This window comes from Aptenodytes patagonicus, chromosome 7 (assembly GCF_965638725.1).
Source record: "Aptenodytes patagonicus chromosome 7, bAptPat1.pri.cur, whole genome shotgun sequence".
Classification (NCBI taxonomy): Eukaryota; Metazoa; Chordata; class Aves; order Sphenisciformes; family Spheniscidae; genus Aptenodytes; species Aptenodytes patagonicus.
The window spans coordinates 28,520,656-28,534,446 of NC_134955.1; the positions used below are offsets into that span (position 1 = coordinate 28,520,656).

At 44.6% G+C, this 13,791-nt stretch overlaps 1 protein-coding gene across 2 annotated transcripts in view; it reads left to right on the forward strand.

Annotated features, from left to right (window-relative positions):
* The first annotated feature begins 1,541 nt into the window (after positions 1–1,541).
* CKAP5 (cytoskeleton associated protein 5) overlaps positions 1,542–13,791 on the forward strand; it is a 55,616-nt gene continuing 43,366 nt past the window's right edge. For both annotated transcript variants that reach the window (XM_076344529.1, XM_076344531.1), the window contains exons 1-3: positions 1,542–1,620; positions 12,281–12,372; positions 12,919–13,112. In XM_076344529.1, the coding sequence (XP_076200644.1) occupies positions 12,316–12,372; positions 12,919–13,112 (251 nt within the window). In that variant the 5' untranslated portion in view covers positions 1,542–1,620; positions 12,281–12,315. The remainder of the gene's footprint in view (positions 1,621–12,280; positions 12,373–12,918; positions 13,113–13,791) is intronic.

Consider the following 13,791-nt stretch of genomic DNA (forward strand, 5'->3'; position numbering starts at 1 on the left):
CTGTGTAATGGTTTTAACGTTACTCACTGGAGACATTGGACTTTTTGGAGTTATTTAACCACTGTGTTCAGTATTTTAGGGGTTGATGATAATTTAATATAAATTTAGCTTTTCTTAACCACTCTGCCTGGCTTTTCGTTGTGAATCATGCATGTTATTTGGACTCTCCTTTGAAAGAGGAGCGCCCAGACCTGTTTGCACAGAACCTCAATTTTGTTTCATTTGAGAGGAGCAAGAAGGTAGGAATGGATCTGGGTTCTTTTGATAATCTGATTGTAACACACATTTCTTCTGCCATTACGGCTTTGAATCAAGGGCCAAATATCCACGCTCACGCGCTTTTGCAAATTCCTGCGTACACATAATACCTTTCATCCTGCCCCTACCTTGCTTTTTTTCCTTTTTGTTACCATTTTAACATGGCAACAACAGAAGAGGATGTTCCTCTTTTGGGAAAGTATTAGGACTGTAGTGGTCTTAAGCCTCTGCCCACTAGAAAACAAAGCTCTGAAGAAGAGCTGTTTTTCTATCTGTAAGGGGTTTTGTTCAAGATTCTGTCGCTGCTTTTTTTTTTTAATAACAGTTTAAATGGTGCAAAAGGCCAAATAATGAACAAAACATTCAGTAATAACTGACACCACAGTACTGGTGCTAATCTTGTACCCCATTCTGTCCCTTTCTGATGAAAGAAGTACCAAAAACAATTAAAACATCTTAGCTTTATTCCTGCTCGTTTCACAGTTGAAGCACAGTGCAGAAGTGATTTCACTGAGGTTGTGCAAAAATATAATCGCCTCACTTTTTTAAAAAAATTGATGCTTACGCAGTGTGGTGGGGAGAGATGGCATTGTAAGATTAATTGCAGTTGTGTTGATGTCACTCTCCTGTCCCTCATCTTCTATTCTGACTACCCCTAAAAATTTTCCCTTCGCTTGCTTCAGCTGAAGTGAAGAAACAAAGGAGGGAAAACACACTGTACTCCAACCACGCACAGCGGCTGCTTGCAAACTCACTAATCGTATTAAAGATATTAAAGAAGAGAAAGCCCATTCCCCTATAACGGGGTATTACCGAAAGCTGAATGCAGCCAGAGCTGCTTTAGCCCTTTGCGAAAGGCGACGGGTTCAGCGGCCCTGCACGGCTGCCTCAGGACACCACCAGCGCTTCTCGCCAGCGGTGCCGCTCCGGGCGCCACGGGCTCCGCAGCCGCCCCACGCCCTCACCGGGGCCGCGGCGGCTGCCGCGGGGCCCGAGTCTCCCCGCAGCATCGCGGGGCGGGCGGGCGCAGCGGCCTCTTTCCCCGACACGCCTCGGTGGTTATCGAGCGGGGGCGCGCCGAGCCGCGGGGGCCAGGACGGTGCCGCCAGAGGCCGCCCCCGTCGCGGTGCGCTCTCCCCGCGGCGCCGGCGAGGCCCGGTAGCGGCCACCTCAGGAGAGCGCGGAGCACGCGTCGCCGCTGCCGGATTCAAACGGACCAATAAAGCGCGCGGGTGCGGGCGTGGGTGGGGCCAGCGCCGGCCAATGGGCACTGAGGACACTGGGAGGTGCGGGCGGTGTTAGCGATTTCAAACCCCACCGAGGAGCGGCCGGACACGCCGCGCCCGACCCGCCGGGGCCCAGGTGAGAGTCACCGTCTCTTCCCCAGTGGGGGCCCGGCCCCTTCCCCCGCTCTGCCGCGGCTTCCCGGGCCCGCAGGAGGGTGGGGTAGGCCTCCCTTCGCCGCTGGGCCTGAGCCTCCTCCCTGTCACCTGGGGACTGGGCGGAGGCACGGCCCAGAGCGGCGCTGACATCCGTCCACGGGAACGACCTGGGCCCGCGGGCTTCGCCTGGAGCCGCTCCCGTGGCTGCGGGGGGGTGGGGGCCGCGACTGCTAACGGTGGGAGGCCGCGGCCTGTACCACGCCGCGCTGTAGAGGCTTAAGGGGCGCCGCTCGTCTAGGCCGCTCGCGGAGCGGCGGGTGTCGGGGCCTGTAGCGAGCCGCGGTCCGGGCTGCTCCGCCGCGGTCGCTTCCTTCGTGTCATCACTGTGGGCCCGGGCGCGGTTGGGAGCTGCTAGGGCCTTGCCTGGGAGGCGGCCGGCAGGGTGGGCCCGGGGGCCGGTGAGGGAGCCGGGCTCGGCCCCTTCCTAATGCTCCTCGAGGGAAATAGAGACCTGGCATGTTCTGTCCCCCGAGCGTCCGTTTCAGGAGGCTGCGTGCGGGATTGGTTTCCCCTCCAAAAGGACTTCAGGTAAACGTTCCCTGAGGTGATTCTAATCTTAAAGTGAAAGGCAAGAGCTCATCTCCATTTCTACAGCTCTGCTGTTGGGTGCAGGTGTTAGTCTTGGATCTCCAGGGTCCCTCACCAGGAGGTGCTTCCTGTTGAATCTTCTCTAGTGTATGTGAAGAGGGTCTGGACAGGAATGTGGGTCCCATGTTCTCCCCCCCTCCCCCCCCCTATTTCATTTGATTCTGTTTCTGAGTCAGAGTTGTGATTCTTCTTAAGACTGTAGCTTTCAGGTTGGTGTGTAGGGGGTTTTCCTCCTGAATTTGGACCTCTGTCAGTGAGAGACCTGAAGTCTTGTGTAGCAGAGGCTGAGGAATGAAACTTCTGTGCAGCTTAAGCTGACCTGGACTCTGTTCTAAAAATAAAATTAAAAAAAAAAAAAAAATCACAAACTTATCTGCTACAATTTTCTGATATGTGTTTGGTGTGTGTCATCTAATTATTCCGCAGTTTTCCTTTTTTGCTGACTTACTATTTTGTGTTTAGTGTTGCATCTTCCAGTACTTCTGCTAAACTGCAGTGCTGTTAAAGTTGCCTTCTGCAGATGAGAAGGGGATGAGTAGTTGTTGGGATGTTGGGCTACCAGCTGTGGGAGACCTTCCTTATTTTTTACTTGTGTATTGGAGAAAGCATTGCTATAGACTTTCAATGAACACATCTATTAGTTTGAAACTGTAAAGATGCATATTTCCAAATGTTGAGAGTCTCAAATATTGAAGTATTCTAAAAGGCTACTCATAAAAATCTGTTACTAAAACTTTGTGATAGGGTCAAGTCAGAAAGAAGAATGATGGGGTGCAAGTTGCCCTTACAGTTTTGACTCTTTGGTGTCCAATATCAGATCAGTTGATTGTGCAAAAATCAGAATTTGGTTTGATTTTTTTGCTTTAGGCTTGGCCTTTCTTTAAACTTTGCTGTTTTGGTAGCTTTCCCCCATTTAAAACTTACAGATGCACTTTTTTTTTTCTTTTTTCCCCCCACTTCAAGGGGGAGTAGGGTAGTAGGGTTAAACTTCTTAAGCAACATCAAGAGAGTGATACATCAAAGCAGAATCAACAAAAAATGGCTTTCAAGTACAACAAACTGGTTCTAAACAAATTGTTGTAGATGCATTAAAGGTAATTCTCAAGAATACAAAGTTGGGAACGTTAACTAGGGGCCCTGCTATGGAAAAAATTATTTATGTGACACCTGCACAAAAATAAATGAAACTTGGATTTCAGAAGCATGGGAAACGTTAGTTAGTCAGACTGCTTTAAATCTGTACTGATGTGAGACTTCTCGTTTGATATTCTAATATAAAAAAGTGAATGCATGGTAATGGAACACGATTCCTGATTCTTGTACGTGTATGACTTGTATTTGGTGGGACTTAACTTCCCTGCTGGCTCGTGTCCTTTCCCTGATACGGGCCAGTTATGTAATCTGGGCCTGCGCTTTTGAAAACCTGGTCTGCCATGGTGGAGCCGATACTCTCATACCGATGTCTGTTAAAACAGTAAGGTCTTGTTCCCATTTAATAGTCAGCTCAGAAAACCTGACTTTCTGAGTCATGTTAAAAGTTGTTTCTCTCTTGTGCATCACTGCATGTGTTAGGTGATAAATTCACTTGGCATGTTGTAAGCTCTTCCAGTCAATTCTTTTCTTTTTTTTCTTGCTACCCTGATTAATTGTGTCATCTGCAAACTGTAACACCTCTGTTTGCCCCTTTTTATAGATAACTTAGAATATCTTGAGCAGTATATACAATTAGAAACTGCTCTGAATGTTTTGTGGAGTAGAGATAACTGTCTCTCAGTCTTAAGTATCTAATTTGGAAGATTTTTTTGTGTAGGATGTATGACTTGAAGGACACTTACGAGATGTAAATACTTGTAAACCTTCTAATTAGGGGTTTCAAAATCATGGTCAGTGATCGTCTGGTTCCCTTTTTTCTCCTTCCTGTCTCTCCGCTGTTCCATGGTACCAGCAGATGTCCTTTTCTGGTTTTTAAAAGAAATTTACAAACTTGTATTGCTAATTTGTTTGTAAACTATTTAATGTAAATGGTTTGTGAAGTCTCTGCCAGACTAGGATGGCATTAAAGCCATTTGCATCTGTAACAGAATGGTTGGTTTCAAGACAACATAGTCTAAGACTAATACTGTTGCTGCTGTTGCTGATGCTGTGTTGTAGACTGTTCCAGTGGTTCATCTTATAGGGGTGGAGTTCTAAAGTGTGACACAGGAAAGCCTTGTACCCTTGTGTTTGAATTAAACATTGCCTTGCGCCGGGCAGTGTTGCTGTAGCTTGTTTGAATAAGGAGTCTCTTGACCTGAGCAGTTGCGTGTTGTTTGGGGTTATCTCTATGACAGCTCGGTTGCTGTGAATGTGAAACATTGAAAAGCAGGAGCTGTTGTGTGTCTTCGTGCCCCCTGTTGCAGGGGGGAGGTTGAGATGCTAGAAAAAGTAACTTGGACGATTATTCAGTGGGGAGCGTGTCTGGTGCTGCAGTGCCTAGAAGATGCTTCTTTCTTTAGCTAGCTAAAAAGATGTCTGAAGAAACACAGCCTTGCATCATATGGCTCGATGCTCTTCTCAGGAGGAAGCTATTGACACCCAGTTTCCACCATACCAGCTTCTTCAATTGCTATTGTCACTGTAGAAAAGGCATCTCAAAATGTCAGGCGATGGGCTAGAGAGATGGCTGATGAATCGGCTCCACCAGAGCACTGTCATTACACACTTCGCAGCAGAACATGAAATGCAATGATGGTATGGTGCCGGGCTATTCATTCATACCTCCTTTGGAAGGTACTGTGTTTCTCGTTCTTCACAGCAGGCCTTGTTCCTCCTGTCGGGTTTCAGAACTGATCCCTTCCTCGATGAGGGATTGCTGGATGATGGTGGCCTGGGATAATGTCTGCTCCACGCTTGAATATGACCGCAGCTACCTCCGTTACAAGAATAATTGTTCTGATGGGTATGGGTGTTCAGGGGTATGACTCATGAGAACAGCAGGCCTGGCAGGCCAAGCTGGTCACCGGCCACCGCGGTCCGGTGGCCCCTGCCCAGCCGCAGGGCAGGCACCGCAGCCGCCGGGAGGGCCGGGGAGCGCCCGCTGCCGCCTGCGCACCGGCGGCGCGGGGGTCGCGTGTCCGGCCCCGCGGGGGAGGGCTCCTCCGCGGCGGCCGGGCTGCGGGGGAGGGGGGCGCCATGTGCCCGGGGCTGCCGTGGGGGGAGCGCGGCGGGGCCGGGAGCCCGACGCTGCCCTGCCCGCCTTTGTCTGGCCCCGGCGTGGGCCGGCTCCCCGCCCAGGTGCGGCCGCGGCGCCCCGAGCCCCGCCCGCCGGCGGGGAGGGGCTTGGCCCGGCCCGGCCCGGCCCGCCCCGCGGCTCCACGCCCGCGTCGCCGCGGAGCCGGCCCGGAGCTGTCAGGGTGAGTGTCCGGTGAGGCCCGGCGGAGCCGCGCGGGTGGTGCGCGGCGGCTCTGGCGGGGCCCGCCGGCCCTCGGGCGGGGACGGCGGGCAGAAACAATGCCGGGCGGGCGGCCTGCTCCGCCGCTGCTGGCCCGCCGCTGCTCCAAGCCCCGGCCGCGGCCTGCTGCCAGATACCCGCTGCCGGTGCCGCCGCGGAACGGGAAACCTCTCCGGGCTGCGGCGTGCGGGGGAGGTGGGGCCCGCGGCGGCCCTCCGGGAGGAGGAGCAGTGGGACATCTGGGGCTGCGGGCGGGGAGCCGGCGGCAGGCGGAGCGGGCAGAAGTGGAGGGGTGCTCTTCTGGAAGGTGCTGGGCATGGCGGGGGCGCCGCTAGTTCGGGGGTGGGGGTAGGCTGTGCTGCCGCGTTGGAGGGTGCTTCCCTTGGAGAAGGAGGGAGCTAGTGGTCGGTCCTGGGGGGTGATGTCTCTGCGGGAGCTTTCCTTCATCAGCAGTTCAGGCCGTCCTTTTAAAGAACATCACATGAGCCTTTCCGTGCCTGAGCTTTGTAAACACCTTGAGGGATGGGGGAGTTTGCAGCTAATAAGCATGGCCACACTGGCATCTTTCACTCCAGCTGGCTACCCTTAGAATTATGTCAGTGCATGCAAACTTGCCCGTGAGCTGCCCTCTTTCCCCTCTTGCCCCTCTCTGCTCTGTAGGGTTGGCTTCCCTCCAGGCTTACCCATGCAGTAAGAAATCGCTTTTGCTCTTAGCTGTAGCAGTCAGTTTAGTTTGCATTGTCTCTCACTTTTAGGTGCATGAAAAAGAATGGCCTCAGTTACTTTCAGAGACTATGTATTAAAACATGTTTTTTTCCAGAGAAATTAAGTATCTGTCTCCCTTACCAATAACTTGCCATTTGTGCTATTAAGATGTCACTGTGCTGAGTTAGGACATAGGAATTAGAACAGGCAAGAGAGAATTTAATGCTCTTTATTCTTGAATGCCATTTCATTGCTGCTGAAGCAGTAGCTTCTCTCAGCTCCCATCTACTCCACAACCTGCAAAACAATTCCTTTTTAGCATGCATTTCTCCTATTTCTTCTTCATTATTCTGAGGTCCTGCTTTCCTTTCATCAAGAGTCTGTGTATCTTGCAACTTCTAATTCATCTTTTAATTGAAAATGCCAACCTTTAAAATCCTAGGAAATTTTTATTGCTTGAGCAGCAAATAATCTTCTGTGGGTTTTTTAACCTCTTGTTCTTTTGTCTGTCATCAAAAGATATGTGGACTGAAGCTGGAAAGCACATTTACAGTCTGACTGAAAGTTCTTCTGACTCTTTGCTGCTTTTGCAGGTGTCTGTAGTTCAGGATTGTTAGCTGGACTTCAGTTTTCCTTTTGATTATGTGGAATTTACTTAAAGCAATTGCATTATTTCCCTGACTGATTAGGCTATAGTTCTTAGATTTGAGTGCTCTTCAAAATACTTAGTGTGCCCAGGTGTTGTTTAAAATAAAAATTTAACTATGTTATGATTACTTGAATTTTTCAACCTTTTTTCTGAGCTACTTTATGTTGTACCTAATGAGAAGGTTTAACGGGCAAATACCGAAAACGTGCTGGGCTAAACTTCTAAAAGTGAAACTTCATCTTTTCAGAGTCAAAGAGCAAATATGACCCAAAACTGCCATTAAACAAATAAAAATTCTTTCTGCTAGGAAAACTGGGGGCTGCACTGACCGACAACTGTCTACTGAGAAGTCTAGTTTCATCTGAAATGTGACATACAGCTATACGCTCCCCAAGTATATGCCCTACTGTATAGGAACATTTCAAACAGATTTTTTTCCTTTAAAAAGGCCTGTCTTGCTTTCTCAGAACTTAGTCTTTTCAGTAAAGTTTTTGAGAAGCTGTCAAACTATCAAATGCTTGATGCTGTTCTTGTGGCAATGGTGATGTTCAATAGGTGGAAGTGAGTAGGGAGAAATGGACAATCAGTATCAATAAACATCTGTTTTTGTTTAGCATAAAATGGCTTCCTAGTTTGCCATTGCACATTTTCTGTAGAAGATGGTCTGGAAGCTGAAACAGAATAAAATATAGTGATAGGTGATAAATGTATGCCTCAAAATAAAACACGTGCATTTCAGGATGTTTATGATGAAAGGATTTTCTTTAGCAGTATCTCATACTGTGAAGCTGTAAGGTTGATGCTATTCAGCCCTCAAAAATTGGAGCAGTGAAAGCATTTATTTAGAAGCTGAGTAGGAGCTGTTCAGAGCATTGCGTGGTTAATCCAAACTTTCATGTATTGACACTTTCCCATAATCTCTTAATGTGTTGATAAATTTGTTTCCTAAACTTACTTATATTCAGTGGGGAATTCTCACTTTTACGTTTGAAATTCTTGCATTTGTGCTGCCTCGTAAGTACTTTCTGCTCTTGCTGCTTTTGCGTGGTCTCCCTTTGAAAGACATCCTATTCTTTCCTTGATGATCTTCATTTTCTCACTGTTCTGTAATATAAGAACTTGTCCTGCCAAGAACTGTCAGGGAGGATTTGTTATTCATCTCCATTGCAGATTCCTCAGCTGACTTGCTTTTGGAAACGTTGTATTGACCATGTTAATAACAAACTTCTCTCACAAAACTTATTTTGGTTGTTCAGTCACTTTGGAGGTCTTGTCTTCTGGATTCTACTAAAATGAATATTGCTACTGAAAGACTTAAATCTGTTTGTTCTGAGTTGTAACAAGAAAGCTATGTAGGTCAAACTTCATTGCTGCAAATTCACTAGTAATAACATAATTTAGCTGCATTATTGTATAATGAAGCTACTTGCTATTTGCATGTTGAGAAGTAATGGCTGGAGGCTTACATGTCTGTGCAAAGAAGCTTTATAAAAAAAAAAAACATTTTGTCAAATGTGGGATATTCTGTGAACATACAGAACCCAGTGACTTAATTGGAGGAATTAAAAACAGTCTTTTATTCTGGTAAATGCAAGATGTAGACAATACAAGATCTTGGCATTAAGACAGGCAGTGATGAAGCTGGAAAAATGGGATGTTTAAGAAGGAGCTCTCCCTCTGTGACCGTGGAATACTTTCTGATAAACTGTTCTAAAGGGATTTGTAAGTTATTGGGGGGGGGGAAGTATAATTTTATCACTATTTTTAGATGCCAGATTCAGCACAGAAGGCAACTTAACCCATTTTATAATTGAAGTAACCATTGTAGATGTTAATGACTAAAAATAGTAGGGGAACTGACTTGACCAGACTGAAAAAAAATGGGTGAGAGAATACACACTGTTTCATGGTCATCTGTCTCCCCTCCCTGTGTCTGTCCCATCACGTGTGTTATCCTCCAAGTTGCGTATATTGTGATGTTGGGAAGGGAAATAGTAGATCCTTTTCTTCTAGATTCTATAATGCAACACTGGAGTATACAAGTAAGAGGTCGTACTTTGTAGTGATGAACTGTTGTATATGTGTAAGGGTAAAAATACTTGTAAATCAGTATCAGCCTTGCAATGGACAAGCCTTTTTAACAGAGTTGCTCCTGACTTTAGGGTTTGAACTGATTTTAGGATTATAGTAAGGTAGTTGCTGTCCTACAATAAGATTTTCCTTTGGTGGAACAGATTTCTGGAGAGAAATAAATGTTTCTTTTTATTGTTGAAGTAGGAAGTTCATGCTGCTGATAGTTTTCTAAAAGAATGGGGTGTAGATGGGGGTTTGTCTTAGTACAGGTGCCAAAACTCTTTATTCTCGTGTTTCTGACGCTGGTTAGTGCTTTCTTTCTTTTTCTGTTTTCTTTGTGAATAACTGTTGTCCTTGTATTGGTTCCTTATGCTTTCCTTAGCAAAATGATATAGACAGGTAATGGCTTGAATTACCTCCAAGTTTCTGAGCAAGATTCAGAACTACCTAATTTCCTATTAAGTTCACTCTGCTTGTTCTTGGCAAAGGCACATGTGAGTTTGGGAAGAGACCGCCGTATCTATTTGTCATCTGCATCTACACTGGGGAAGTACCCCATTATTTCTATACTGGTATGTTAAGAAGAAGTATTCCTAATGCAAACACAGCTTATACTGGCAAAGCTGCATCTTTCCTGATGGCACTTGGCTGCAGATCTAACTTGAATGACAGAAGGAAGTCTGCTGCTGTAACTGTGTTCACACTAGGGCTTTCCTGCATCCTTTGCTAGGTGAGCTATTTGAAAAGTTTTTAATGTGGATGCAGTCTCACTTTTGATTTTGTAAAGAAATCATTGCAATCAGAGCTAGATATAGCTTTACCCCCCAGCTCTATGTTTGCCATGAGTGTCTTGCTTTTGTGTGTGTGGTGGCTTTTTTTTTTTGTTTGGGGGTGTGTTTGGTTTTGGTTGTGCGGTTTTTTTTAAATAAGTAAAATGCATTCCATTTGAATCAGGAGGCTGTTGATTTGTATTTAATTTTGAACCCTCTCTTTCAAGTAGGCTGAAGGAGGGGATAAGAGAACAAATGAGAGGTTTGGGTAGAGAAAAAGAAAGCAGTAGAGTTTCAGAAGAATTTAAACGGATGAAAGCAGGATCCGTTGCAAAAGGCTGGTGAGGCTTCTATGCAAAAAGATGTAGTAACTCACTTGCCCTGTTGACCTCTTATGATTGTTCAGTTTTGGTATGGCATTTCAAAGCTTGAGTTTTATTTTCATTATAAATTTTAAATCAGAGTACCTTTTTCTTGTAATGGTGTGACCAGTATTTAACCTGGAACTTTTTTTTAAAGAAGTTGTACATTTACAAAGATGGTGTACCAGAATTAACGGTTCAGTAGAATGGGCTTTAGGTAGCCTCACTTCTGTGTACTTCGTTTCTTACATGATGAGCAGAGTGATTCCTTCATTCTCAGTGGTTTATAGTTCTAGGGGTTAATTAAGTCTTCATCTTTGGCCCTCTCAACTGTTTTTTTTTTGCCTCTTTTTGCTTAAAAAGCAAACTTCTTAGTACCACTGTGCAACTGTGCTGATATCAAGAAAAAATATCCACATCACTGTTTATGAAATGAGAAGGACAAACCATAATAATGCCTGGATGCACTCGTTTATATGCATAGTCAACTTCTGTCCTGACATTGACTTTTGTTTTATTGCCTTTGTGCAAATAAATAGGTTTATGCAAGTATAGTGAGAACAGTATTAACATCCATAGGAATCTATAAATATTTAAGGTAAGCTTAGTGTAGATTGGTGTGGGTGTTGGTGGCTGGTAGGGCTTTTGGGGTTTTTTGTTTGGGTTTTTTTTGTTTGGTTTTAATTATTGGGGGGTTGGGTTGTTATTTTTTTAAGTATCTTCTAACTAATCCAGGAAGGAAGAAAAAATACTGTTTTTACTGTGGGTTGTTGTTAGCCTAATTTTGCTATTGAGTTAGCTGTATGTTAGTGTTCTGTGACTGACAGAAGGCTTTGGAGAACTTGCTTATATTAACTTACACCAGTGAAATTACACTCCTAATTCTAGGGGTTAATTTTCTGCAGAGAACCTCTGTGCATTGGGTGAAATATTTTGTAGGTTAAAGTATGCAGCTTTGCTGGCATAGGCTGAATTTACATTAGGAATATTCTGCTAGTATTGTGTATTTATATGCCTTTAGTGATAAATCATTTTATATGCTGGCCAATTTTTGGAATTTTGGTCATCTTTGTCTATGCATTTGAACTGGTGTGCTGGAATGTGTTATGCCTTCTCTGGTTTGATTTTGTTTGTTTGTGTAAATAATGTTGGGAGCCCTCATTACTGCTGCTGCTATTTTCATTTTGCTGATCTCCCTGCATCAGGCATATTCTCTTGTTATTCTCTGAGCAGTCAGGTTAGCTGTACAATATTTCTGAGATGGGCGTTGAGCCTGAGATCTCATCTCTCGTACCCTAACGGTCAGTATTCCTATTTTAATAAAAGGAAAGGGCTGGAGGAGGAAAACACTTAGGAACTTGAATGAGTAAGGATTTGAGCCCTACATGTGGTAAGAAATTGATCTCTTGTTGACAGTTGCTGATGCTGGCTACATTAGAATTAGGGCATAAAGTGGCCAGTTTGCAAAAATGGGTTTTGTTCTTCTCACAGTACGATTCATTTCAATTGTGCTGTTTGTAAAGTTGTTAAAATGGCTGTTCTTACACTAGCACCCGATTATTTTTTGACACTGATTCATGGCACCTGTTGCTGAAAGCACGTGTCAGTAAGAGTCGGTTTTCTAGTGTTGATGGGTACTCATTTCATTTTAGCACCTTAATCATAGTACATTCTTCCTCAAGCTTAGATGAGGTTATATTCTGCATGCCCTTCTCAGTTTACTAAAACTTTCACAGATTGAGACTTCTAGTGTCTGAAATATTACAAATTGCACTACTCTCTAATCTTTAATGGCTTCTGGTAGCTTTCCAGGGCTAACAAAATAGTGGTCTAGTCTTAGTAGTGCATATCTAAATACAATTACAAGCTTGGGTTGCACATTAGCGATAAGATTTGCTACAGAATTGTCTTTGTTTTGTGGTTTTTTTTTTTAAGTAGAAGTACGTTGCAGGTAGCATCTGACATGTATTTTTCTGTGTTCTAACTTGTCCCTATCTCCACAGGAATTACTGTAGTTATAGAGAGAACCTGAATTACAATGGGGGACGACAGTGAATGGATGAAACTGCCCATTGACCAGAAATGTGAACACAAGGTAGGAAATCTTGGCTTTGGCTCTGGCTTGCTGTATCTCTCTGCTGTGGTGATTCTGTGGTACTCCTCTACCTAAGTACACCATAGTTAGGTAATCTCAACAGCTGCACAGCGTGCGAATAACAGGTCTGAAACTGCATCAGTTCTGTCCAACCTAGAGGCTAAATAACATTTATTAAGCAGAATTTAGTACCATGATAATCTGTATGGCATAAGTTTGTGCGCTGAAAGATCAGTGCGGTCATTCATGTGGAGAAATTATTCATCTGTAGTTGAAACTATCATTGGGCTCCCACCTGCTCATCAGTGGTTGTTAGAGCTTATGAAGAGCAGTGGGGAAGACTGGCATGTCTCTATCCAGATCGTTCCTCACAGGAGAAGAATGAGTATTTTGTCCTGTTGCATGTTATTCATATAGTCATCGAAGAGAAATCTTGCAGATGCCAGCTTACTGAGCACACTTTCAACTATGATTGAAGAACTTTGCGAGATTGGTGAGTTAAGATTGTACTAGCACAATGTTTAAACGTCTGATTTCTGCTTCCAGCTGTGGAAAGCCAGATTAAATGGTTATGAAGAAGCCCTTAAGCTCTTCCAGAAGATAGATGATGAAAAGAGTCCTGAGTGGTCCAAGTATCTTGGATTGATAAAGAAATTTGTGACAGACTCCAATGCAGTGGCTCAGTTGAAAGGACTGGAAGCAGCGCTTGCTTATGTTGAAAATGCTCATGTAGCTGGGAAGTAAGTAGCCTTTTCTTGCTATTAGTAGGCTGTTAGGACAGTTTAATGTGCCTCTCTGAGAAAGGCTGCAGATTAAATTGTACAGTGGCCACTAACAATTCTGATCTTTACTGTTGAGAGCAGAACTTGCTTTCTGATCTAGAGAATTTGCCAAATTCTAGATTTGCCAAAATCTAGATCAAATGCTTTCCCTGTAGATGGCTTCCATGTGCGTGTTAACTTGTCAGAAATTACTTACAATGTTCAAAGAAACTGCTAAAGGCAGTAGTAAAGACTTCTGAAATGGTAGGGAAAGTGAATCAGTAATTTGGTGGTGTAGGTGCTGTGAACTGGAATCCCTGTTCTTGTTTGACTAAACGGTCTATATGTACAGGGAGCCTTTTCTTCCAGGGAGATATTTGTGTAATTCATCCATGAAATAAAATGTAGTTATGTTTATGTAGTGTTGCATCCAGCTTAACCAATATGAATCTTCATACCTGCCAATTTCTTCATGGGATGTCTTTTAGTATTCACTGTTGTCTAGCCCATGAAATAGCCCGTACTCCTGAGGGTGAAATAAAAACACCTAATGGGCCAGATCAGTGCTCTGGTCCATTGACTTTGTGACCTGATGAAATGAATGAAAGTCTTACTTAAAAAACAAATAAACAAACTCAAAGCTTTGTTTAAATTAAGG